Source organism: Diceros bicornis, chromosome 28, assembly GCF_020826845.1.
Source record: "Diceros bicornis minor isolate mBicDic1 chromosome 28, mDicBic1.mat.cur, whole genome shotgun sequence".
In the NCBI taxonomy this organism is placed as follows: domain Eukaryota; kingdom Metazoa; phylum Chordata; class Mammalia; order Perissodactyla; family Rhinocerotidae; genus Diceros; species Diceros bicornis.
Genome location: NC_080767.1, coordinates 42,426,142 through 42,452,853, shown reverse-complemented (window position 1 = coordinate 42,452,853; position 26,712 = coordinate 42,426,142). Strand labels below are relative to the sequence as shown.

The 26,712-nt window shown below is 58.2% G+C and overlaps 1 protein-coding gene across 8 annotated transcripts; it reads right to left on the bottom strand.

The window, feature by feature from the left end:
- Window positions 1-1,481: 1,481 nt before the first annotated feature.
- SNAPC4 (small nuclear RNA activating complex polypeptide 4) lies at window positions 1,482-24,893 on the bottom strand. 8 transcript variants are annotated; one of them, XM_058524476.1, is made up of 23 exons: window positions 23,818-24,207; window positions 22,795-22,841; window positions 21,405-21,572; window positions 21,133-21,258; window positions 20,495-20,573; window positions 19,834-19,915; window positions 18,777-18,881; window positions 18,619-18,691; window positions 18,097-18,261; window positions 14,738-14,885; window positions 14,366-14,472; window positions 14,108-14,202; window positions 12,052-12,146; window positions 10,894-10,973; window positions 10,072-10,551; window positions 9,001-9,084; window positions 8,520-8,763; window positions 8,222-8,292; window positions 7,583-7,693; window positions 6,717-6,744; window positions 4,357-6,089; window positions 2,810-2,934; window positions 1,492-1,941 (listed from the first exon to the last, which is right to left on the bottom strand). In XM_058524476.1, exons 1-22 carry the CDS (start codon window positions 23,945-23,947, stop codon window positions 2,818-2,820), a joined length of 4,368 nt encoding a protein of 1,455 aa, XP_058380459.1. In that variant the 5' UTR covers window positions 23,948-24,207; the 3' UTR covers window positions 1,492-1,941; window positions 2,810-2,817. The 8 variants fall into 8 exon arrangements, with proteins under 8 accessions (XP_058380457.1, XP_058380459.1, XP_058380458.1 ...); XM_058524475.1 differs by having other exon boundaries at window positions 1,494-1,796; XM_058524474.1 differs by having other exon boundaries at window positions 1,482-2,934.
- Between the last annotated feature and the right edge of the window lie 1,819 nt (window positions 24,894-26,712).

The following is a 26,712-nucleotide window of genomic DNA, read 5'->3' as shown; positions in this document are numbered from 1 at the left end:
GTGTTCTCAGATTACATCAGAATTAAGCTAGAAATCAGTAACAGAGGGCCAGCCCCGTGGCTTAGCGGTTAAGTGCGCGCGCTCTGCTGCTGGCAGCCCGGGGTTCGGATCCCGGGCGCGCACCGAGGCACCACTTCTCCGGCCATGCTGAGGCCGTGTCCCACATACAGCAACTAGAAGGATGTGCAACTATGACGTACAACTATCTACTGGGGCTTTGGGGGAAATAAAAATAAATAAATAAAAATTATAAAAAAAAAAAATCAAATCAGGGGCCGGCCCGGTGGCGCAAGCGGTTAAGTGCGCGCGCTCCGCTGCGGCGGCCCGGGGTTCGCTGGTTCGGATCCCGGGCGCGCACCGACGCACTGCTTGGTAAGCCATGCTGTGGCGGCGTCCCATATAAAGTGGAGGAAGATAGGCACAGATGTTAGCCCAGGGCCGTCTTCCTCAGCAAAAAAAGAGGAGGATTGGCGGATGTTAGCACAGGGCTGATCTCCTCACAAAAAAAAAAAAAAAAAAAAAAAAAAATCAAATCAGTAACAGAAAGATATCTGGAAGATCCCTTGATATTTGGACGTTAAATAACAAACATCTCAGTAACCCGTTACCAGCAAGGTCACCACAGTGGACGGGTGTCAGCAGAGCTTCCCGACTAGATAGACTAGGAAGAAGGACCTGGCCACCCACGTAGAAACATCGGAAAGCCTGTGCATAGCAGCGGAGCATTGTCTGACGTGGCAGAAGGGGAGGAGATGGCGCAGAAAGACAGGGCAGGCTTCCCTCTGCTGTCCACGGGGTCTAGGAGCCGGAATCCACTCCACGGCACTGACAAAATAACCCATCAGTCAGATGAAGTCACAAGGAAAACTAGAAATTAGTTAACCAAGTACTGGGCACAAAGCAAAAACCAAGACCATGCACACAGGAGACTGAGTCAGCCCGTGGCAGGCGTGACCTGTGACGTCTGGGTGGGGAGAGGGGACGGGCGGCCCCGGTGACTGCTGTTGAGGCCAGGCCAGGACATGTGCTGGGCACACTTGCTCTATTTCTGTATGTTGGGAACTTTCCATAATAAGTGAAACCAAGTGGAGCAGGAAGCAAGGAGAACGAAGCCCCGGGAGCCGAGTGCCTCGATGGCTGTAACGGAAACTTGAGGCCTAGTCCTTGAGGTGGGAGCGCCGAGGGTGCTGGACTTGGTCTCAAGCCAAAGGAACGCCGTGCAGAGGCAGGCGGTGCTGGCCTGGAGCCGCCCAGCAGGGCCACTGCTACGATGGGGCACCCGGCTGTGCTGGCTCTAGGGACCCGCCTGGGTGGGCCTGTGTGGTCTACACAGCAGAGGAAGTAGGCCCACCCTTGTCCCTGCAGGGGCACCAAGAGGGCCGGCAGCCGCCTGGGAGGGCACTGGGCTGCCTTCTGCTGGAGCGTGCCCCTCAGCCCAAAGGCCAGAGCCACAGCTACCGCAAACAGGGCAAACCTCTGCTTCTCTGTCTCCTCCCCCATACCCCCAGAAAGGCCCGATCCCTCTGCACTCCGCCCAGTGTCCCAGGACAAGACCACAAGCTTGCTTTTTGACTAAAAAGTAGGCTGTTTATTTCTTCAGATATTTCGATTTGCACTTGGGGACCAGCGAGCCCCTGTGACGTCGCAGTCACTGCTGGCAGAGCCTTCCCCAACCTCTGGCTGCTCTCCCCTCTGGGGTCAGTGGCGGGCTCGCCAGGGCGGGTGGGCTTGCCGGGTCCAGCGCGGGTCCCACCTCCTGTCAGCAGCAGCCAGGGGTGTCCGGGCCCAGGGCCGTCCTGGAACACAAGAACACCCCAATGGTGGGGCGCCCTGGCCCCAGCCAGACCCCATGGATGGTGCTGTAGAGGGACAAGCACCAAAGGTGGCAATGCCCTGTAGGGAGTGGGGCAGAGCGAGGTCCTGCTGCCGTCCAGCTGTGGGCTGCAGAAGGGGGCGAGCTGAGGTCAGGCTCTGGAGCCTGAGGGGGGCCGCATACGGGACCATCCTGACATCCCTTTGTGGTGCCCCACCTCTCCAGAGCCCCTGCTCCCTCCACCCACTCCAGGACCCAGACCCTCTCATGGCACAGCCCACACTGCTCAGAGCCAGCTCTGGCCTCTGGACACCTGCTGGCCGGGACACCCTCCTCGACTTGGTCTCAGCTTCATGAACTCATCAGTTTGTGCTGAGGCCTCCTTGGTGCCTGCTGTCTGGGCACGGGGACCCAGCCACAGGAAACCCAGGGCCCGCCCTTGCGAGCTCACGTTCACAGGAAAGACAACGGACAAATAGGAGAGACCACGTCAGACGTCAAGGAGGACAGACGGACACTGGGACAGTGGCGTCGCCTCAGGAGAGCCGTCAGGGAGGGCATCTCTGAGGAGCTGACTACCGAGCAGAGACCCGAATGGAGGGAGGAACAGGCCTTACAGACACACAGGGAAAAGAGCGCCAGACAGAGGGGACAGCTGTGCAAAGGCCCTGTGGCACATGTGGGCCAGCAGGAAGGAAGTGCAGAGGCTGGGGTGTGGAGCCCAGCAGGCGAAGGCAGAGCGAGGGGAAGGGCCTCCATGAAGCTGGGCTGGCCCCCCAAGGCCCATGGATGCCTACATCCCATCCCGCCCAACACCATCACATCTGACCTGAGCTCCTGAGGACAGGGCTGTGTCACTCAGCCCCTGGGGTGCCCAGCCTGCATTTGGAAAGCAGCGGGCTCCCAGGCTGAGGGGGCCCGGCCCCTGTGTGCCCAGTGCAGAGCCCAGGGAAAGGCCCCGTCTCTTCCCAGGGCTCCCACCTCCCCCACACTCACCCTGCTGCTCATACCAGCCTCCTCCGCTTCCGGACGTGCCGGGTGTGCCGGGTTCTGAGCACATCGAGGTCGTCAGAACTGTCCAGGAAGGAGGGGACAGAGCCCCCGCCAAGCTCTGCAGTTCCCTGACACAAAATCCACACAGAAGGGAACAAGAGTGAGCCTCCAGCCAGGACAGACAGGGATAAGGTGGCAGCGAGGAGCAGCGAGCAGGCCACAGGGCCCTGCGGATGCCACGGCCGAGCACTAGGGACGGGCAGCTCCTCAGGCTTGTCCTTCCCGAGGCGAGCTGAGGCCTCGGCAGTGAAAGCCATGCCAGGCTGGGCCTGGGGTCACTGCCACATACAGGGGCCACGACAGGCAAGGAAAGGGGGATTATGGCTCTTCCTGAGGCCACACACGGGCTCTGGCTTCCTGCTGACCCCTCCCTCACTTGGGGGCTCCAACCCCCTCAGAGGCAGCCTCCTGTGTCACGGTTCCCCCAGCTGGGCCAGCAGAGCAGCGACCGACAACATGGGAGGGCGGTGCTGGAGAGGCTGCACACGTGGTGGGGCACAGGCGGCCTCTTCCCCTCGGTATCTGGGGTCCAGCAGTGTTTCTACTTGGCCGCAGCCCTGGGACTCTGAGGGCAGTGCCCCTGGGAAGGGAGATGGACATTCCCCCACAGCCCAGGCTGGATGAGCCTGCAGGGAGGGTGGCACAGCCACCAGCCACCACCCCTGCCTCCCTGCCGTCCTGATTCGACCGCTCCAGCAGCCGCGGCTACCCCAGGTGGGAAGGTGAGGGACTGCTTCTGGGGGGTTCCCTGGGCCATGTGCTCCCAACACCACCTGCAAGGCGCCTTGACCACTTCCCTGACTCGGTACAGAACGCCTGTGGTGGCACAGCTCTCCTGCTTGGCCCCAAGCAACGGGGAGAGGCGGCCTTGCTGGGGGCTCCCCGGGCGCACGCAGCCAGAGGCTGCAGGGAACAACTCCTGCACGTGTCTATACTGGGTTCTTGTCAGGAAATAAGGAAAACGGTTTTGCCTCCACAGCGCGGACTACTCTCCTGATGTGAAGGGTACTGGAGCTGACACCCGGAGGGGTCTTAGTGTCTACAGAGAAGCAGGTGCAGGTGCAGGGCCACTCTCTGTGGAGCTAATGGCCCACCACAGGAGGGAGGGTGCATGTGTGTGCACGTACGAGGGGGGCACGGAGCCTGAGATCAGCTCCCTCAGACAAGGCTGCAGGGATGGGTGGCAGCTCTGGGAGGGCTGAGGGGCTCCCACGTCAGCCATGAGGCTCCTTCCTCTCCTATATTCCACAGTGGCCGAAGGGACAGGTGACTTGTGCACACAGAATTGACACGTGACCGGGCTGGCTTGGAGCCAGTTTCTTCCTCCTCACACACCAGCCAGCCAACTCTCCTGGCCACAACTTCCACCTGCTCCCGTCCCCGGTCCCCATTCCCACTGCTCTGGGCAGGCCAGATACCCACAGGCGGGCAAGGGTGCCACAGATGGCTGCAGGGAAGTGGGCGGGGGCTCCGCACACATGGCCACCTACCTGAATGGGGGCTGTGGCCGCTGGTTCTGCCTGGGGACTGCTGACTGAGCAGCCCCGCCGCCTGCCACCATCAGTGAACTCCAGCTCCCCGAGGCTGTCATCCTCACTCGCAGAGTCAGCCCTCGTGGTGGCCGACAGGGTGGTGGGGACGCCGTGGGGGGGCAGGGTGGCCAGCAGTGCAGGGAGGGCAAAGGCTGCCAGGAACCGCGCCCTCAGCAGCAGGTAGGCTGGATTGTCCTGGAACTGCCTCCGCACCCGCCCCAGCGAGGTCTGCAGGGCTCCGGCCGCCCCGCCGGGCACAAGGGAGGCGGCTCTGTGTTCCAAGGCCTCCTTGTGGAGCAGGAGGCCAGACAGTGCCCGCAGGCTGCACAAGGCGGGGGGCTGGTAGGGCAGCCTGCTCCCCAGGGCGGGCACACACACCCCTCGCTGCCCCCTCAGCCACTCCCGCACTGCTGCCTCACTCTCCTGGGAGAGAAGGCCCAGGTCCAGGGCACCCTTCTCAGGCCCAGGCCGGGGTGCGGGCAGCCTCTCCAGGGCCAGAGGCCCCCTGGGCTCCCCTGGCTCTGAGGGAGACCCCAGTGTCCCCCCTGGGCCAGGGCCACTTTGTGGAGGCAGCTGGCTGGATTGGGGAGGCTCGGCTTCAGGGTGGTCAGCCAGGAGCGTGGCCTGGGAGGATGTCCTGGGAGCGGCTGTCTCCCCAGCCACTTGGGCCTCTTCAGGGGAGGAGAGTCCCCCAGGAGCACGGGCTGTGTCGCTGTCCACTTCTGCCGGGCTTTGGGATGGGGGGGGCGTGGGAAGGGTGGAGAAGCCTGTCTTGGCGGGAGGGTCTAACTCTGTGTCCACGTTGGCTGGGGGCTGCCAAGGGTGGCTCAGCCCAGGGAGCCTGGGACCCTGGCCTGCCTGTGTCTCAGTCAGAGAGGGCAGTGGAGTCACTGACAGCCCTTTGGGGCCAGGGATCCCTGCTGGCCTGGGAAGGCTCACCACAGTTGGCACAGGCACAGGGAGCAGCCCCTGGGCTGTGAGCACCCAGGTGACGGGCAGAGGGCTGCTGACTGACACCTGTGGCCCACCCCTGCATGTGCCCAGAGCAGGCATCAGGCTGAGGGGCTGGACAGGCAGCTGAGCAGGGCTGGGGGCTGCAGGGAGAAAGGGGAGAGCCTCGGGCAGGCCCTGCCTCCGGGACGTGGCGGGGGCCTGAGACTGTCCAAGACTGCTCAGAGGGCAGCCCCCAGGGACCTGGGCGGAACCCAGAGCTGGGGCCCCGGAGGTAGCAGAGGCAGCAGGGGTAGCCAGGGCCTTCACAGCCAGGCCCAAAGCCTGCAGCGTGGGGGGTCTCTCGACCTTGGCTGAGGCCCAGGAGCCTGAAGTACTTGGACTGGCTGCTGCAGGGGCCCCAGGCCCACAGGGTGCTACATTTGAGATAATCGGACCTGAGGCTGTGAGGCCTTTGGGGGCCAGTGGTAGAGGGAGCTTCAGGGTCACAGGTGAGGAGCCTAGCAGCGGGGGTGGGACAACCACGGGGCCCTGGGCAGCCGTCCTGGCTCGGGCCTCCCGCAGCCGCTTCTCCCGAAGCAGCTCGGACACAGTCTTGGGCTTGGGCCGGGGCCCGCAGGGAGCTGGCGGAGGTGCCTGTGGCGTGGACTCGGTGCGGCAGGCCTGCAGCCCGCCTCTTCCTCTGTGGCTGGTGCTCCTCTTGGCAGGTTCTCGGGCTGGCACGTTCTGGAAGAGGCAGCCTGCAGGCAGGACAGAACAACGCTGATGAGTTCTAAGCAACCGGCCAGAGACAAGCCTCGCCCTGTGCCCCGTACAGAGGGCTCTCGAGGTGCTGGGAGTGCAGAAGCAGGAGCCTGGCCTCTGGGCCAAGAGGGCTCATAAGTCGGGCTGCGTGTGCACAGACCGCTCCACGCACTGCCATGGCCTGGGCAGCACCAGGCCCGTCGAGTACTGGCACCATGAGGAAGCCCAGCCCATGCCTGCCCCGCACCTTGGCCCTACATCTTGAACCTTGTCACAACAAGGACTGTTGGGCACCACTGCTCTCCCCTCCTTGCATCCCCTCAGGACCCAGACCCTCGCCTGAGCCTGCTGGTGTGGGGAGAGGCCCCTGCTCAATGCCCAGGGCTTGAGGGAGGCCCCCTGCCTCCCAGGTCTGTGCTGGCGAAGCCCAGGGCTGACCTGCTGTGCAAGGCGGGCGGGAGTGGGGCTACCCCAGCAGCTCACGACAGCCAGACTCTCGTCCCTGCCATGGGATTTCAACAAGACTCGTCACCAGGGGCCACGGATGCTGCCCGTGACAAGTTTGCCCCTTTCCCCACTAGATGGCAAAGGCCAAGCCAGAGAGAGAGAGAGACAGGTGGTACCTGGGGTGTTCTGGGCGCTCGAGGGCATCTGGAAAAGAAGGGAGGGAGAGATGGCACCTCAGGGAGGTCCCCGGGGGGGAGATACCCAGGGGCCTGCAGCCACTTCTCCACCCCCAGCAAGACTGTCACTTGCCTCTTGCCTGCGGAAGGGACAAGGCTCCAAGTGTCAGGGCCCGCCTCCCTCCTGACACAGCCTTGCCTAGAGCCCCCTGGGACAGCCCAGGGGCTCAGGGCCATATGGGATTTGCAGGGAGAGGTGGGGGCCTGGCTGGCCAAGCAGGAGGGCACACAGGCTCTACAGCCTGGCTGGGCTCCACAGGGCTCAAACTACAGCACCGTTTTGTCGTTTCCTCCAGCAGTGGCTGGGCTCAGGGACATGGCCTCTCGCTGACGGACCCCAAGGGCCTGGCCCCCACACGAGGCACCTCATCAGCAGGCCTGTGCCCAGAGCAGCAGGCGCCCAAGGTCCCCCCCGCCTCCGCCCAGGGGTGGCATGGGGTGTGGGGGGAGAAGCACACGTGGGCGGCCGGGGGTATGAGTGCTGGTGCAGGCCCTGTAAGCCCTGGACTTGTGAAGGCCCTCAGGCCTCCAGGCCCTCGCTGAGAGGGGCCCACACCTCCCAGGACGGCTGCTGGGAGGAAGGGGCTACCTCATAGCCAGGAGCCAGAAGCGCACAGGGGCTGCTCTCAGGGGCTGACCTCAGCCTCTGTGGGGCCCGGGTACGCCTCCTGTCTCTGGAAGAGCTGGTGTCACCTCACCCACTAGCTGGACAAATGTCACTGACCCCCAGCACTGCTGCCTGCTGGGCAGAAGGGAGGAGCGGGAGCCAGGCGAGCACACACCTGCTGCTCACCCTCACCTCTCACCTGTAGAAGCCGCACCAGCGGGTCCCAAGCGCCAGCCTGGAGCAGGGCAGGTGGCTGGGCCTTCCTCTCTCGAACGACCTCCATGCATCCAGCAGTGTCGATCTGGAACAGCTGAGGGACACGTGTGATACACGACAGGTGACAGCAGGCCCACCGCCCCAGAGGACCGAGGCGATGCAAGTGTCTGCAGTGGGACCTGGGCCAGCTGCTCTCCCGGAGCAGACCCAAAGCCCCAGAGGAAGTGGCCGGAGCGTGGTGCAGCCCCCCTTTGAGGCTGTGAGTGCTGCGCTCCCGCCCCAGCCTGGACCCGGGTCCCCCCTGCCCTCTAACTCAGATGCTCGAGGACACCCCGCACAGTGCTCCCACTGTGACCCCGGCTTCTCTTTCCCTCAACTTCCACTGACACTCTGGGGCTCCTGGTGCCCCACCCTTCCCCAAACAGGCTCTAACCGACAAAGGCAGGGACGCTGCCCTGCGGCTGCCCCCTCCACAATAACGTGCCCTCGAAGAGTCGTGAGCCACGGAAAGACCGTTTTCAAGGACCCCCAACTTTAGAAAGCCAGACTTTAAGAAGCAAACTTCAAAACTTCCCCAAAAAAAACAAAGTACAAGAGAAGAAAACCACATGGGGCGGCTCACCTGAAGGAAGAGGGTGAACACCGGGGTGCTGGCCAGGTGGGCCTCCTGCAGCTGCTCCCTCACGCTGTCGGCTGAGGGGACAAGCACATGTGCAAGGTGGCTCCAGCTACCAACGGCACTCTCCCCTCAGGCCGTGAGACTGGGCACCAGTGAGAGGGCCCCACGGAGCCCTCCCACTTCCACCCTCCCTGACAGGGCAGGGAGACCGCCACGTGCCTGCAGGTCACCCCCTGCTGCCCGCCCTCTCCCCTGCCCGTAGGCCCCACAGGAGGCGCCAGAGCAGCCCCGGAAGCAGCACCTCGAGTGTGCACCACGGCAGGCCTCCGGGAGGTGCAGGGCAGGACGATGTCTCCCACCCACGCGCTCACAGCCATCAGAAGCTGGCGCTCAAGGAGCCTCCTCTGCAGGGCGTGTCCCCGGCGCCGCTGCCTGCTCCCAACGGAATCGTGCCATAGCTGACGCAGACGGGGCCTGGCCACACCACTGCCACCGGGGCTGGCCTCCAGGGGCGCGCCGAGCAGGCGCGGCTGCCTCAGCTTCTTCTGTGGAGGAAGAAAGGCACCTGGGCCTCCTGGCCACGCTCAGCTCTGGGGCTGCCCATGCCCCGCCCTTGCTGGCCTCCCCTCCTTTCGTGTACTGGAGAGAGGGAGCGGGGGTGGGGTGAGGGGTTGTGGAGTCAGGGTCATCGAGGTGGTGAGTGTGCGCGCGCGCGCACACACACACACACACACACACACACACGGCCTGGGCTGTTGCGCGTGGCCTCAGGCGGGCCTTACCAGTGTCCGGCACCGGGTGGCTGTGTTGGTCCTGAGCACCCGCAACACGGTCTCCAGGGGCACCTTCAGCAGACGCTTCCCGCCCTGACAAAAAGGTGCCGTGAGGTGGACAGGCATGCACACCTCCTTGCCCAGACTCCAAAGTGCACCGCATCAGCACCCCAGGTTGGTGGGAAATGCTCTCTGAAGCGTGGCTTGCCTCAGGCAAGGCTTCCCCCAGAGGAGGGTGGCAGGTCCCTAAGGCCTGGCTCCGAGATGCCTGCCTGGCTTTGCTGCATCCAGGACTAACAGAGGGCCCACACTCTCCCCAGCCAGCTCCCTGAGCTCATAGTACCAAACACTTGAGATAAATCTGATGGGCAGCAACCTCTGGATTCAGGGCTTAGGACCCTGTAGTTATATCTTCAGGGAGAGACAAGCCCGGGCAGCACGGGAGCTGTGGGCGTGTGCTCTGCCAGCTATCCGGACAGTCCACTGTCCCCTCGGGTGTCAGGTGGGACCTCCAATCTCTCCCATGATGGACCAGCTGTTCAATTCAGACTGCCACTCGGACGCAGCCAGAGCTGTTCCTGTGCCCGGGGCCCCAACACCCCCAAAACTACCCCGGACAGGCACACACGTGTGTGCAGCCAAGCTGGCCCCAAGCAGCGCCACAGCAGGGCTCCACAGGGGACCTCCTGACTTGTGTAGGCCGGGAGGAAATGGCTCCTCCTCGCTGTCCCCACCACCCTCCCCCCAGCTCAGGGGTGAGACGGTTCAGAAATGGCTCCAAGTCCAAGTGCCCCCTCAGCAGTGCTCCCACGTGGCTTTAAAAGCAAACAAATTGAGGGAAATGGAGTGTGCCGACCTTGATGAGGAAGGCTGCTGCCCTGAGCACCAGTCCCCTGAAATGGGCCTAAAACAAACACTCTAGTGAGCAAGGAGGGGGTGTTTTCTCCCCATGCCCAGAAACATGGCTGGCACGAGACCAGGCTAGCCCACTGTCTTTGAGTGCCAGCTTCAGTGACCCTCGATCAGGAGAGCATCCACTCCCCTGCCCCGATCTGGAGGTCCACCAGGCCTGTGGCCTACCTCGTCTGCTGGCCCCTCTGAGCTCTTGGGGTGAGTGTCTGCTGAGCATGGGTACTCAATGCCTGTCAGGCTGGCACTGTGGGTTCCGGAGGGGGCCTGCGCCTGGCCTGCCTCCTCTGTGGTGCAAGCTTCCCTGCCGCCACCTTGGGCCATATCGGAGCCCTTGGGAGGGCTGGGGGAGGCAGCAGAGCGTCCTGGCCAGCTCCCTGCCGCTCGTCCCCACGGTGCGCTCGTGCTCTGCCTGGCCGGAACCCACAAGTCCATGTCTGGCACAGTGTGCTGTGCTGACAGCAGCGCCTGGCTACTCTCCTGGGCTTCCCCCGGCTCTGGCTCTGAGTCCTCGCTGCTCTCGCTGCTGCTGCTGCCCCCACTGCTGGAGTCTCCACTGCTGCTGCCCCCACTGCTGGAGTCTCCGCTGCTGGAGCTCCACCGCACGCTGCGAAGGGGCCGCCGCCTCCTCCTCCCCCGACTCTGCTTCTTCTGTGGAAGGAGAGGCTACTTGGAGGCTTTGGCTCCCTGGGCCTACGGCCGAGAACAGGCAGGCAGGACAGCCCCTTGGGGAGGGCCCCACGCAGGCACACCCCAGGGGCCCGAGGGGAACCTGCACACGCTGTGTTCGGAACATGCCCTCCCGACTGCTCTGAGGCAAGAGCGGCTGCCGACCAGGCCAGATCTCTCTCTGCCCTGGGCCTCCAGGAAGCAGAGATGCCAGGGCCAGAAACCAGACGTCCCTCCCTCCCTCCCCCTGCGCTCCCCTGACCTGCCCAGGGGCGACGCTAAGCCAGGTGAGGGGCCTTCTGACCAACTTGGGTCAAGCCTCACCCTGACCATGACTTTCCACTTGCTTAGACACTGGGAGCCTGTCCGATGGGGAAGTTCAGAAGCAATTTTTGCCCAGTGACCTACAAAAGCAAAACAACATGGAAGTTGCTTCATTACAAATAGTTTATAAAGATGTAAGTTTATCAACTTGGAATAAATGGCTCTTCTCTACGATGTGCTTGTCTCTCCTCAAAAGCCTTGCATCGTGTCCACCAGAACGGGGCTTGCTGCCCACGCCCACACTGCCCCCCACAGCTGAGGAGCCCGTGGAGAAGCTGGCATCTGATTCTCAATGGATTATCAGCCCCTTAGGAAAGTTCTAGCAAATGTACAACCAAGAGAGAAAAAATCAACCACATTTATGTAAAAATGGCCCTTGCATATCTGCTGTGCCCAGGCTTCTAAACCAGACATTTCAAATTATTTGGTGTTTTCTTCTAGACAGTGATGGTGGTAGGGAACTGGAGCGCTGCTTTCACAGGGCAGTCTGACTACGTGACAGAAGCTTAGGATTCTGCATACCCTTGAACCTGGCCATGCCACAGCTAGGATTTTTTTTAAGGAGGTATTACAAATATGAGCAAAAATTTAGCCATTGAACCCTCAGCTCATTCCAGCCCTGCAGCAACAACTGAGACACAAATGTCCATCAACACAAAATTAGTGAATAACCTCTGCACTACACTATTGAGGGAAATAGAACGTGGGTATGGAAAACAAGGGCAGAACATAGAAATGTGCAGATATACAAAAATATTCCTAACAGAGCATAATCACACATCGTAAAGTAAAAAATAGCTGGCTCAATGAAATTAAGTTTTAAAAAAGATCCAATTTAAAAAAGCTGCCTCTCCCTGGAGAAGCAACCTGCCGCGAGAAGGCGTGGGCAGGGGCACAACAGCTGCTGGCCGTCCTCTCCAGGACATCAGAGTAGTCACGTTACTCGCTTTCTTTTTCTACATCTCCATGTTTACATTTTCTAGAATGAACGTGAACTGGTTTGAAAAATGCAAAAACCACTACCATCTACTGAGATGATGAAAAACAGGGCAGGAGAGTTGATGACCAGGGAAGCAGCTGGGATCCAGCAGACCGAGCCCCCCTGAACTCAAAGCTATCATAAACCCAAGGAGAGCCAAAGCCTCGACAAGAACTTACCAACACCATACTTCTCTATCAATTCCATTAACTTTTCCTCTTCTTTTGAATTCCAGCGTCCCTTTTTCAAGCTGAAATGTAGCCTTCTGAGATATCTGAAAGTGACATGAAAACAAACGGACATTTGAGAGGCTAAGCTGTCCTCCTGCTGCTTCCTGGCCTCTGCGATGGTTTCTGAGACAGGATGCCAAAAGCACAGGTAACAAAAGAAAAATACAGATAAACTGGACTTCATCAAAATCAAAAACTTTTGTGCTTCAAAGGTCACCACCAAGCAAGTGGAAAGACAGCCCACAGATGGGAGAAAATAAATCATGTACCTGATAACAGACCTGTACCTGGAATATATAAAGAACTCTCACAAGTCACCAATATAAAGACAAATCACTCAATTTTAAAAATGGGCAAAGAGGGGCCGGCCCAGTGGTGCCAGTGGTTAAGAGCGCGCGCTCCACTGCAGCAGCCCGGGGTTCGCCGGTCCGGATCCCGGGCACTAACCGACGCACCACTTGTCAGGCCAGGCTGTGGCGGCCTCCCATATCAAGTGGAGGAAGATAGGCATGAATGTTAGCCCAGGGCCAGTCTTCCTCAGTAAAAAGAGGATTGGCAGATGTTAGCTCAGGGCCGATCTTCCTCACAAAAAATCAATAAATAAATAAATAAATAAATAAAAATGGGCAAAGGACACAAATAGACATTTCTCCAGAGGAGACATGCAAACAGCCAATGAACACAAGTAAAGATGCTCAGCATCGTTAGCCATCAGGAAATGCAAACCAAGACTACAGTGTGACACTTCACACCCACTGGGAGGGCTGGAAGCAGAGGGACAGCAGCAAGGGCTGGCGAGGACGTGCAGATGGCACCCCCTGCACTGCTGGGGGGTGTAAATGGGACAGCCGCCGTGGACCACACCTGGCTGATCCTCAAAAGGTTAAAAACAGAGTCACCACGTGACCTAACAATTCCAGAGACAGACAAATACATCTGTCCGCACGGAAACTTGTACACAAATGTTCATGTTTTCAAGGTTCATCCATGTTGTAGTATGCGTCAGAATTTCACTCATTTTTACGGCTGAATAATATCCTATTGTCCATACGATGTTAGACCCACACTTTGATTACCCATCATCCGTCAACGGACACTTGGGCTGCTCCACCTTCTGGCTGCTGTGGACAAGAGTGGGCAGGGACCTGCTTGCGTCTCTGCTCTCAGCTCTTGCGGGGGACGGAGTGAACTGCTGGGTCATACGCTAACTCTACGTTCAACTTGTTGGGGAACCTCCATACTGTTTTCCACAGTGGCTGCACCGTTTTACACTCCCACCAACAGTGCACAATTTCTCCACATCCTTGCTGACACTTGTTATTTTCCGTTAAAAAAAAAAAAAAAATCCCCTAATGTACGTGAAGTGGTATCTCATGGTGATTTTGACTTGTATTTCTGTAATGATGAATGATGTTGAGCATTGTTTCATGTGCTTATTGGCACTCTGCATATCTTCTTTGGAGAAATATCTGTTCAACTCCTTTGCCTGTTTTCGAATTGAGTTATTTTTTTGTTGGGGAATAGGATTTCTTTGTGGGGTGAACAAAATGTTCTAAAATTAACTGTGGTGATGGCTGCACAGCCCAATGAATACACTAAAAACCACAGAACTATACACTTTAAATGAATGAACTTGGTATGTAAATGTGGTATGTAAATTACATCCTAATAAAGCTGTTTGAAAAAAACGCAAGCTGGAAAAGGAGAGAGCTGAGGCTGCCTGCCAGGGACCTTGCCCATCAGTGATCTGGGAGAGCAGTTTAGACAACAGGACTCAGGGAACCTGCCAAGTAGGGGCCATGTCAAGTTGAGCCCATATAAAACTCTGATTTGAAAAACAGCTATCCTGCTTTGTGCCTGGGTCAACCCTGGTGCCCCAAGCTCTCACGACACGTCCTCCTCCCCCACCAGCTGATCGCCCTGGGCTGCGGTCTCCCAGCCCACCCTCTGGCCACACAGAAGCAACCCCAGCAAGCCCTCCCTCGCCCAGCACCGCCCAACTCACCGATCTCGGCACTGGGCATCGCTCCTACCTGGCACCTCTTCCCGGATTTTAAACCAATCCTGCTCCCCGTATTTGGCAACCGCTTGAAGCAGCTTCTGCAGGAAGGGACAAGCAGATGGAACCTCTGCAGGCATAGTCGCCACTTCCCCACCCTCAATTCAGTCTGTTTCAGAAGGGGACGTCAGGGGCTCAGGGGCCACTCCTGGCGTCCAGGTTAACGTCCCAGAGGACGGTTCTCCTCAGGGCCTGCAATCTTACCGCATCTTCCTCCGGGGCCCAGAACCCTTTTTTCAGGCTGGGATCCAGGCTCTTGGTCCACCGATAGATGAGCTGCATGGAGTCTCTCCCCTCCATGTAGTAGACAACTGGGGGCAGAGGGGCTGCGTGGGTGTTGCATTCTGGGTCCCCCAGAGAGGAGTCACTCTAACCACCGAAAAGGGAACGGTGGGATGCTCGGGACTACGTGACACCTTTACTTCCTCCTCCAGCCTCTCACAACTACAATTAGTGAGGTGCTCCCGCAAATCTCTGCTTTCTCATGTGAGGGGACTCAGGCCGAGGGCACAGGACGTTCCTGGAAGCCCAGCGGCCTAGAACCCAGGAGCGCAGGGCGCAGGGGCACAGACTCACTTTTCCGGTAGGGGATGTGGCTGCCGACGCGCATCTCCTGGACGAGCTGGGTGAGCATGCGGTCCTCCTGCTCCGTCCACTCCCTGCGCTTCAGGGCTGTGTTGTGCTGCTGGTACCTCTGCAGGCACTGGAAGGCGCTTCGGCTGGTCTTCCCAAGGCCCAAACCAAAGCAAAACGGGGTTACTGGGAGCACACAGAGGGACGTCCAGGCACATCTGGGTCCTAAGCGCCACACAGTAACGCGCTTCTGTGAACAGTGACCTCCTTACTCGCACAAGACCCCTGTGGGGATGGTGGAGAGCATCCCCACGACAGAAAACTTGCGACCCACAAAAGAGGACCATGAAAGACCAGTTGACAAGTTTACAGAGAGGAAATACGGTCAGAAAAACTCACAAGAATACTTCACTGACATGACACCAAAACTACTGCAAACTCAAATACTCGAAGGAAACTTCCAGCTCAGCAAAGTGTGAGAGAAGGGCCACCTTACACAACACAAGCCTCTTAAACGTGGCTGCCAGCACTGTCGCTCTGATTCTGCAGCTCTAAACTGGTCTCTCTGGAGCTATATCACCGGCAGCGAAGAGGGGCATGCGTGGGGGAAGGTGCTGGGACAGTTCTTGGGGTGGCATCCATGTCTCAGGAGACGCCCTCATAGAGAGAGCTCCCAAGTGACTGTCTTCCAGCTTCCATTCATGTTCCAGCTCAGCAAATAAACCCTCAGTCTACACAACAGACACTGCAGAGGAGACTCTGTCCCCTCATTCACTTCCTTATGGGAAAGGGGTTTTCCAAGAGCTGATTAATGGTACTGGAACCCTCCTTTTTCCTAAAGCAAACTCTTGAGTTACAGAGAACAGGCATGGCTGGACGTGTGCAGTCTGCTGAGCTACAACCTTGTGTATGGTGATGTCTTTTCAGATACAACATCAAAAGCATGACCCGTGAAAAAAACAACTGAGAAGCTGGACTGCATTAAAATTGAAAACTTCTGCTCTGCAAAAGACAACGTCAAGAGAATGAGAAGAGAAGCCACAGACTGGGAGAAAATATTTACAAAAGACACATCTGATAAAGGACTGTTACTTAAAATATACAAAGAACTCTTAAAACTCAACAATAAGAAAACAAACAATCTGATTAAAAATTGGACGAAAGAGGGCCGGCCTGGTGGCGCAGCGGTTGGGTGTGTGCACTCCGCTTTGGCAGCCCGGGGTTCGAAGGTTCAGATCCCAGGCGCACACGAACGCACTGCTTGTCAGGCCATGCTGTGGCGGCATCCCATGTAAAGTAGAGGAAGATGGGCACAGATGTTAGCCCAAGGCCGATCTTCCTCGGCAAAAAAGAGGAGGATTGGCACTGGATGTTAGCTCAGGGCTGATCTTCCCCACAAAAAAAAAAAAAAAATTGGATCAAAGACCTTAATGGACATCTCACCAAAGAAGACATATGAATGGCAAATAAGCATCTGAGAATAAGAAGCTCCACATCATATGTCATCAGGGAAATGCAAATTAAAACAAGATACCACTACATGCTTATTAGAATAGCCAAAACCTGGAACACTGACAACACCGAATGCTGGCGAGGATGTGGAGCCACAAGAATTTCACTGCTGGTGGGGATGTAAAATGGTCCGGCTGCTATGCAGGTTAGCAGTTTCTTACAAAACTAAACAATCTTCCCATACGATCCAGCAATCATGCTCCTTGGTATTTACCCAAAGGAGCTGAAGACTTCTATCCACCCAAAAACTTGTACAGGGATGTTTATAGTAACTTTATTCATAATTGCCAAAACTTGGAAGCAACCAAGACGTCCTTCAGTAGGTGAGTAGACAGAGAAACTGTAGTACGTCCAGACAATGGAATGTTATTCAGTGCTGAAAAGAAATGAACTATCGGGTCATGAAAGATGCGGAAGAGCCTTAAAAGCATGTGACAGTGAAAGAGGCCACTCTGCAGAGGCTGCACACTGTATGACTCCAACTCTGCCACATTCCAGAAGAGCTGAAACTACAGAGACAATAACAAGCTCGGTGGCTGTCGGGGTGAAACTGGGGAGGGACGGACAGGTGGAGGACAGAGATTTGTAGGTCAGTGCAACTATTCTCCACGGTGCCACGATGATGGAGACATGTCATTATACATTAACCCAAACAGAGTGTCCACCACCAAGAGTGACCCCAATGTAAACTATGGAACATCTAGTAAGTCATGTTGATAACGGGGGAGGCTGTGTGTGTGCGGGGGCAAAGGGCATATGGGAAATCTCTACTTTCCTCTCAATGTTGCTGCAAACCTAAAACTGCTCCAAAAAAAAATAAAGTCTTAAAAAAAAAAAAGGACATAGAACCACAAAGTGACTTTTTAAAAAGCATAATTTACTAAGTAAAAGCTGAGTTATGTGTATCAAATTACATAGCAGCTAAATATATAAAGCAAAACTATTAGAGACACAACGAGAGAATGACCTTTTAATACTGTTATGTCAGGTTTTATCCAAGCTACATCAATACAACTCCTCCAGAACTGAACAGCTCTGGAGAGCAAGGTTCAATAACAGGCAAAGTCTATTTAATAAGCTTACAGGGAATCCTAGACCCTCAGGGCACAGAACACACTTCTGTTTTTAACTGGCTTTGGTATGTTTAGTCTGGTTTGCTGCAACCACGTGCTTGGTCATACAAGTGACAAATTAAAAAATGGAGATTTTACAGATCACGCTCCCAGGTCATGAGCCAATAAAAATCAAACTGAAGGACAAAAAGGATTCCAAGAAACCTGACTATTTAAAAATAAGAAAACATATTCTTACACAAACTAAGATCCAAAGAGGCAACAAAAACTGAAATTATAGCTACTCTAAAAATCTATAAAAAGGAGAACATTTGCTCCTTCTGTTCTGAACCAAGCTGTTCTCAGAAAACCAAGCTTTAAATGCTTTCATTATTAAAGACCATAGCCAAACGAAGAACTCAGGCCTCACCTAAGGATATGAGAAAAATAGAAGAACCCAAAAGAAACTAGGGCAAGTGTTCTTCTCAAACAGTACCAAAACAAACTCCTGAGCTTGACTGGGAGAGAGAGGAAGAGGGACAAGGGAGGGAGGGGAACAGACGAGGCAACAAGGACTGAGGAGCTCGAAGCATCTGAAGACTCAGCCCAAGAGGGTGGGGAGGGGTTACCCTCCCTGAGGGCCACAGCCTCAAAAGCAGCAGGATGAAGAAATCTGAAGGTTCTGAGGGACCAGCACGGCCGTGGTATGACACACAGCCCGTAGAGACCCCAAACCCGGCCTCCCAGCCACAGAACCCACACTGCCCTCAGGGTCTTAGAGGCCCCTCAGGTCCTTACCCCCAGCTCCTCGGCGATTTTCTGCCACTCCAGGTGGCCGTGCTTGGCCGCGATGGCCTTCAGCTGGTCTACTTCCTGTCCGCTCCATTCCTGCTTGTTGATGCTTGGGTGCTCAGAGTTCTGCCAGAACTTCCGGATCTCCTTGGCACTGCGGCCTCCTTCAAACTGTGCCGACAGAGAAACGCAGCCTGTGGGCGCTGTCACACTCTGACAGCCGGCAGCTTGGCACACGGGGAGAAGTAGGTGGGACCTCTGTCCAGGTCACCAGGCTTACGCAGCCAAACTGTAGATTTGGCTCCGAATACAAAGCCTGAAGCCTTTGCAACCACCCATCTCAGAAGAGGTGCCTTGCACCAGCGGTGAGGGCCCCACGAAGCCACTCCACACTGCTGGACACGCACTTGACCAGATGGGGTCACGGCAGGTCTGGTGGCCACAGAGGACACGACCTTAATCTGAAGCTGACCCTGTCAATTCCAACCCACACCCCTGGCTGCCAGGACAGTGCTCCCCGCAACTTACATTAACGTTGGAGATTTTCTCCCAGTCATGGCTGTCTAGTCTGCTCCCTAGCAAAGCCTCCTCTGGCAGCTGGCTGGAAAGCAACGAGGGCACGGCGGTCACATCTGGCCCCCTTGGCTCACCCTGGACCACACCCTCCCCTGCAGGACCCAGCTCACTTGATAGCCTGGATCTCACTCTCCGCCTCCCTGCTCTGCATCTCGAGGACCTGCCTCTCCGCCTCACTGGTGACCCTGCTCTGCTTCTGCTGGAGGTACTCGAGCCTGGAAGGCAGAGCAGAGGCGCCAGGGTCACCGGTGGCAATGTGCACTCTTCGGGGGACGTGGGCTGACTCAGCCCTCCTGTGGATCCAGGTGGGCACCCCACAAGGCTGGTTACTCCACACAGCCCAGCACAGCGGCGGGGGGCACGCACTCAGAGCTTCATTCAAATCCCCACCCTGCCTTTCGCAGACAAGTTACTCAGTCTCTCTGAGCTGCCTCGGCTTCCTCGCCCACAGAGAAAGCAGCCACAACCCCTCTCCAGGCTGTCACCACAGTCACATCAGCGGCTAGTGCAGCAATGAGTTTGCTGGCACAGATGGTAATAATTGCCAGCCGCCCCCATGTTTTGGAGCCTGGTGTCCCAGCTCCCAGCCCTGCGCTGGGCACACGGGGCAGAACATCCTGACTCGTGCCCGGCAATGAGGTCAAAAGCTACTTCTTAAGGCTGCAGTCTCTGGCTACAGTAAATAACTACTTCTGGAACACACCAGGAGGAAGAAACCCAGACCTCCCACAGCCTGACGAGGGACCCAACTGTCCCCGCAGCTAATCCTGACCGGCACATCAACCCCTGAGGCAGCAGGTGGCCCCTGGGTCCCCCTGGCCTGGCCACGGGTGCTGCGATTATGTCATGTGATGTCACCCCATCAGCGCACACGTAAAGCAAGTATCATAAAGGGTCCACATGTTCACCGGTGGAAACCGAGGCGCAGACCAGACAAACTGCCTGAGCCTCACAACTGAACGTGGCCGCTTAGCCTGACTCAGCTCTCACACACTTCACACCTTGATGCTCAGCTGCCTCCTTCGGGAGACAGTTCAGGGATCAGCACCTCTCCTGCTGTGAGCAGGGGGCACAGCTTAAACCGAGCCTCGCCCCTCAAAAACCCGCCAGCTGGGACTTTTCCCGCTCACCGGGGATGACTGGTTTCGCTCGTTGTTTTAGACTTACTTCAGCAACTTGGGCTGCAGCAAACGCTGCAGGCGGTCGCTCACCACTGACTTTCGGAGCAAGGCCTTTTCCCAGCTTTTCCCTGAGGAGAAATGACATCAAGGGCGCTCACACGGGTGCCTTCCCCAGAACGCATGTTCTCCAGTGGAATCCTCTCGACAGCCCTCGCACACCATTGGCTCTGGCTCCCACACCACGACGCGGAGTGTGAATGACCCCTCCAGGTGCGAAGCAAGGATGCTGCTGTGCTGTCTGATACCCCAGGACGCGGGCCGAGCTATGAGCCAGCAAGGGAGCCAGGCCGCAGGCGCTGGGCCCTCCGTCCAGGGAGCACAACTCCACCTGGGCCTGGCGCAAGCTTGTGGCAGGGCCTCCCGGGGCTTCGTGTTCCGGGACGGTGGGGAGAGACTGGAGTTAGCCACGGGGGTGGTGGCCCCAGCCTGCCCCTCATGACAGCATCCTCGCAAGGACCCCATTCAGTGTGGGAAAGGCAGCGGCTTTGAGTGGCCAGTCCCAGCAGTCAAGGTCCGAAAGAGCCCATGAAGCCACAGGAGACCTGCCCGAGAACCGCAGCACGTGTCTGGGGAGAGGCAGAGGTGTGGCAAAGCCCTCCACAGTGCCCAGGCTTGGCGGGCACTGAGGGCCGGGCCTGGGCTCTTACATTTGGTCACCAGGAGCTCCTCGAAACTCTTGATGCCCTGGGCAGCCTTCTCCCGTGTGTCTTCGTTGGCAGGAGGCCCCTGTCAGAGAACGCAGCATCACAATCCAGGTTGCCCACCTGAAGGGCCCAGCACGTCCCTCCAGGGTCCCCACTGGACTCAGGACTCCCTCCCCTAAGTCTCCTTGAGCAGCCCTGCCAGGTGCGAGGCCGGGCACCGGATGCCTGGACCCAGAGCTGCTGCCTGGTGAGCGACTCCGGGGCATAACCCAACTGGCACAGGGTGGGCTCCATGAGCCCATGAGAGGTGACAGGAGGGCAGGGCTGCAGTTAGCAACACTGGACCCTGCGCTACCAGGACTGATAATCTCTGTCAAGCTGCCCCACCTGTGGGGCCACCTCTCAAGGAAATGCCCCAGAGGGCTTATCCTTGGAGCAGAGATCAGCTTGCCCCATTCCAGTGAACAAGTCCTTGACTGTCACTACTAGACCTGGGAGAGAGTTTTAAGAAGATTGAATATTATTATCCTGAAGAACCTATGAGAATTTACAACACCCACAGCAAATTGTGGGGACGAGAACCCCTTCCCACGGAGCCTGACCCACCCCTTGCTGACGAGAGCGGGGCCCCGGCCACTCACCACTCCGGTGAGCCTGTCCTTGAAGTAGGGCTTCATGAAGTGCCCTATGTACAGATTGGAGGGCAGGCTCTTGCCGTCCTTCCCCTCGGGGCCTTTGGACCCCGCCAGGTGCCATGTGACTTCCTCCTGCGGCAGACACAAGGGCCCACCTGTGGGCCAGGCAGTGGCGACTCTCCCTGTGGAGAAGGGGACCCGGGCAGCTGGGGAGCAGACCCAAAGCCCTGGTCCTGGGGTCCTGACTGTGGGGAGTTTAGGGCCAGACCCCGTCCTACCTGCTGCTCCCGGTTCTGGGCCAGCAGCAGGCTGACCTCTGCCAGCTTCTCCTGGATGACCTCCTGGTAGACCATGTTCAGCTGCAGGCACGTCTCGGGGTCTTCAGGGAGGGCCTTCTCCTTGGGGTCGTCCTCATCGTTGCTGGCTTCACCCCCTCTGTCTTCTTCCTGGTTACAAGTGGGAAACCGTGGATGACAAATGAGGCGCACACTGTCCCGTCCTCAGGGCGCGCTGTGTGACAAGTCTCTAAGCCCACGTTCTGGCCACTGGACAGGCGCGGGACCACCCTGATGCAGAGCTGCGCAGCGTGTGTGCACGTTCCCTAATTTAAAACATGAGAGGGGCCGGCCCGGTGGCGCAGCGGTTAAGTGCGCGAGCTCCGCTTCAGCAACCCGGGATTCGCCGGTTCGGATGCCAGGTGCACACTGACACACCGCTTGTTAAGCCATGCTGTGGTGGCGTCCCATATAAAGCAGAGAAAGATGAGCACAGATGTTAGCCCGGGGCCAATCTTCCTCAAGAAAAAAGGGGAGGATTGGCAGATGTTAGCTCAGGGCTGGTCCTCCTCACAAAAAAAAATAAAACTAAAACTAAAAATAAAACACGAGAAAACTCAACTTCCAGGAACGTATTTCAAGTGGGGGAAACGTGAGCAGATGCATTTGCACTTTCTACAACAAACGTTTCTGTGACATCTGAACATGATAACAGACTCGTGTGACCTCCATCGCTGGCAGACAGTGAGGAGAACGGGTGTGAGGACGGCTGTGGTGGTGCCAGCAAAACCACGAACTAGAAATGATCCCAATGTTCACCAGCAGGCGCTGAGTCTAAAGAGCTATGGAACTGTGGACATCCACGCCAGGGGGACCACTTGGCCACTGAAAAAAGGAGGCAACTCTCTACTCATTGACTTGGTAGAAAAAGACAAACCAAGTTGTAAAAATTTCCCCAAATAACGTAAAATTCCAAAATAAAAAACGGTTAGTCTTAACTGGCAGAGCTGTGATTACTTGCCAGGCACTGTTCTAGGCACTCATATATGCAAACTGCTAGTGCTGCAACTCTCTAGGTGAGCTACAACCGGCAGGACCCAGGCCACCTGCTCACTGCCTTCCACGTGCAACGTCACGTCGAGACGAACACATGTCAGCAGGAGCTCAACACAGCGGGAAAGCATAGACACCAAGCTAGTACCAGTAGTTGTTTCTAGGGACAATTTTAATTTTGATGATAAATGCTCTGAGACACTTCATCTTTAATAACAAACACGTGTTACTCTTATAACTCAAAAAAACCAAGATGAGCTCAAAGCACTCCCCGTCCCGGGCCCACTGAAGGGTGGTGTGTCTGCCTCAGTGGGCACAGCCAGCTCAGGCCAGGAATTACCGAGATCGCAGGACCAGCAGCGTCCGAGTCCTCATCGGGCAGCGAATCTGTGGGAACACAAGCACACCGTGTTGGTGACCAGTGATGGAAATGGGTGGCTGGCGATGGGATGCCACAGGCGCCAAGGAGACCAACCAGCCGGTGCAGCACACGGCCCATTTGCAGGGCAGCCGCAGACAAGGGAGGGACTGAGGCCTGGTGGGCTCAGAGAAGATGAAAGACCTCAGGGTAAGACTTGTGTGCGTGGACCTTCCCTTCCCGACAGCGCTCTGCAGCTGACACCACTCACTGACCAGGCGGGGCGGGTACTGGACCAATGGCAGGGGCAAACAGAAAGGGAAGACACCAGCCTAACATCAAGTGCCCCCAGGGCATGGTGACTGCAATCAGGGGAGGCTCCACAGGAGACGGAGCTGGTCAGAGGCGGGAGGGTACAGATGCAGAGGCCATGATAACAGCGAAAGGAAAGGCCCCTGCGTGAAAGGTTGGGAACCTCAGAGCTGCACCTGGGGCCCCGGGAGAGGTAGGCAGGCCAAGGGGCCCTGGACGGCTCAGCCACTGCAGGCAGGCCTCCATTCAGAGCTGCGGCAAGAGCACTCAGGGCCCAGAGAAGCACCGAGGGGAACGTGTGGCAGAGTGGCAGCAGGGGTCTCACACAGAGGGCAGTCGGACGAGCCCAGAGAAGAGATCTGGTGGGGGTCTCAGCTGTGGTGACTGTCTAGGCATGGCGGTGGCTGACGAGCTGAGCTCTGGAACCTTCTGATTCCTGAGGAGGGCAACACGCCTCCCCCTCCTAGGACAGCCCACTGCAGATGCCCACCGCTGGGCAGGGTGCTCACGCACAGACAGCAGGTCCAGGGGCTGATGAAGGAGGCATGGTAACAAACTGTCCAGTGAAGTAAAGGCAGAGGCCAGTTTTGGCGAGGAAGCAGGGCCTGATCCCAGCAGCACTGCCGCATACTGCGGCTAGCAGGAGCCCAAGGGCAGACACAGCTGTTCTCACCACGGCGCGTGGGGTCTTACCTGCGTCCGAGTCTGAATCGAGACTTGATTCCGAGACCTCCACGTTGATACTTGAGAAGCTGGGATCCAAAATCCTTTCCAGTTCCTTGATCTCCTTCGTTATCTTCTCTCTTTCCGCATCTATATCCATAACTCCTGCCTGCCTCCTAAACACATCACAAGCTGTGAGAAAACAAGCGTGCCAGGGGGTCCCACTCTCCTCCAGACATGCACGCCTGCAGGGGACGGCAGAGGCCTGCCCGAGGCAGGCCCTGGACTCCCAGAGGCTGAGGTCTGACGCCCTCCCTGGCCCCACGAACTCCAGCTCTGTGCTGTGTCAGGTGCTGAAGCCACGGGAATGCATCCCGCCTGCTCCGAGCCTGCGACCAGCACGAGGGGAGAGTGACGGGCACCAACATGGCCCAACCGCCCGGTCTCCGTCTCCCGCACCAAGCCACGAGTGAGCCGGCTGCCCAGCGCAGAAAGAGCAGGCTGTGGCGGCACTCCCTGGAGGACAAGGAGGCGGCCCACGGCCGCGAGAAATCTGACGCCAGAGCCGCAGGCGCAGAACTGGACGCACAGAGAGTGCCTGGGAGGCGTGCAGCGAACAGACTGACCAGGCGCCGCACTCACAGCAGGGCACGGAAGCCCCCGGGCGGGGCCTGTCTCCAGACCCCGAACAGCACCGGCCCGGGTCCAGCGTCCGACACCGAACCCTGCTTGTTGAAGGACCACAACCTCCCTTCCTCAGAGCGCCGGTCTGGGAAGGCTACAGGGGCGGGACGCCGGGGAAGGACAGGGCGCAGCGCACGCGCGGCAGGGCGACCCCCGGAGCACGAGCGCCGCGCCGGAGCCGAGGACGCGCAGGAGGGCCCCGGCCCGCGCGCGGCTGCCCCGCCGACCGGCCCGCTCACCGAGCGTGCGCAGACCGCGCTCGGCACCGACGCGGCTCCCCGGAGCCCGGCCTCAGGACACGCGGGCGGCCCCCGCCGCCCCAGAGCCCCCGACCTCGGCGGCACAGGCCCCCGCCGCTCTCCGCGCCCCGCGTTCTCACCGGCCGGGCTCCGCACCCCGCGCTTCCGGCGGCCGCACGGCTCTGTCGCGGCACCCCGGAAGTCCCGCCCCCGCGGCCGCGGACAGGGCGCGGGGCATGCCGGGAGGGGCCTCGGGAGGCGGGCGGGCCGGTGCTGCCCCCGCGCGGCCGCCCTCGGCACTGCCTGCGTCCGCGCGCCGCAGGGCTGAGGCTCTGGGTCGGCTGGACGCCGCGATGGTGAGGCCCCCGCCCCTGCCAGGTCACGGGGTCGCCGAGTCGCCGTCCGGCTGCCGCGAGCCTGGCCCAGGCAGCGCGGTGAGAGGGGGGTCCCGTGCGGTGTGACCTCCCGCAGCTTCCGAAAGTCTCTGTGCCGGTGTCCTCCTGATGCTGGTGTCTCGGGCTTTCACGACGCCTGCAAGTGCTCGGCTCCGTCCTGCCCGGTCTCAAGGCCTAGGGCATAAGGTGGAAAGCCCGCGAGGGGCCGCACACCCCTACCCGGTCACCTGCGCGCACCTGGCCGGCGGGAGCCTGTCTGCAGTCGGCTTCTCAGCGCTCGGGCCACGTGGGCCCGACCTCCCACCCCGGCGTGAGGGCGTCCTCCTAGGGGTGGTGTGCAGCTGAGTCTCAGATGAGGGACAGCCGGCTGGGAAATTGTGAGCGGACCTCCCTCTAGTGACGAGAAGGTGCGGATCGGCGGCCAAGAAGCAGTCCAGCCCGGGAGGCGTGGAGCTGGGGGTGGTTCTGAAAGTGCGAGTGGGCTGAGGGACCCACCAGGCTGCCTGTTGCGCCAGTGCTTACTGAGCACGTCCTGTAATAGCCGGGACCTGCCACATGTGCTCCACCTCCGGAGGCAGAGGTGGATGCCCAACAAGGGTAAGTCGCCGTGAACTGCACCTGTGTTTACTGTGGAGCGCTTCCCACATACACGTAGAGAACAGTGCAGTAACAGCCTGTGTGTCCATCCTTGCTTCATCCAGAGCCCCCGCCCTGCGGCTGCAGCAGTCGGAGTGGCTGAAGTGCAGGGGCAGGTGAACATTGGAGGGTTACTCTGGGTGGCCACCCTGCTTTGGGCCCAGCCTGGCCTGTGGGCAGTGGGGGAGGGGACGCCAGGCTGGCAATCTGCCCTGCGTATCCCCCACCCTCTGTAAAATGCGGTGCCTTGTGCAGGGCTGCGGCCCTATGCGTCCTCCTGGCAGCCCCAGCCCTGCTTGCACGTTTCCCCAGCTGTCACGTGCACTTTGCTACTAGACGACCCTGTCTGAAGTCTGCTCTGATGACAGAACCTGGAAGCAGCTTTTCACCAATGGGCAGGGGCATGAGATGGGGGGGTAAGCTAAGGGACATGTTCATGGTAACTTCTGGAAGGTTCTTACCTGTAGCTAAGACAGAGGGTCTAGCAATTTAAATCTTTTGAAAATTCAACCACATGATCTCAAACAATCTCCATGACTTGCGTGTTTACGGTATGTTGGTCACTGTGGTTGGGCCCAGGCAGCAGTGGTCTGAGTCTACCCTGACCACACGTACCAGGGGACTGACCCCTTAAACTATCAGCATGAATCACCCGTCATGACAAGGACAAGCCCCATGCCCTGGTGTTAGGGGACAGTAGCATGATTCTCAAACGTCAAGAACTGGCTGAGTCAGGAAAAAAAGGATAGTGCACGTGAATTTTAGAATTTATTAAATAAGAAAGCTCTCAATTTTAACAGGAGGGAAAATGTAAATTTATTTAAAAAAATAACATCTACAGGAAAAGAGCCAGAAAGGCGCACAGTGCATGTTATGCCCGCCCATGTGGGAGAGCGGGTGTAAAGGCACCTGGGCAACTCGAGCTAACCCGGGAAGGCTCCGCACACACTCTGCATTCCTCAGCTCTAAGC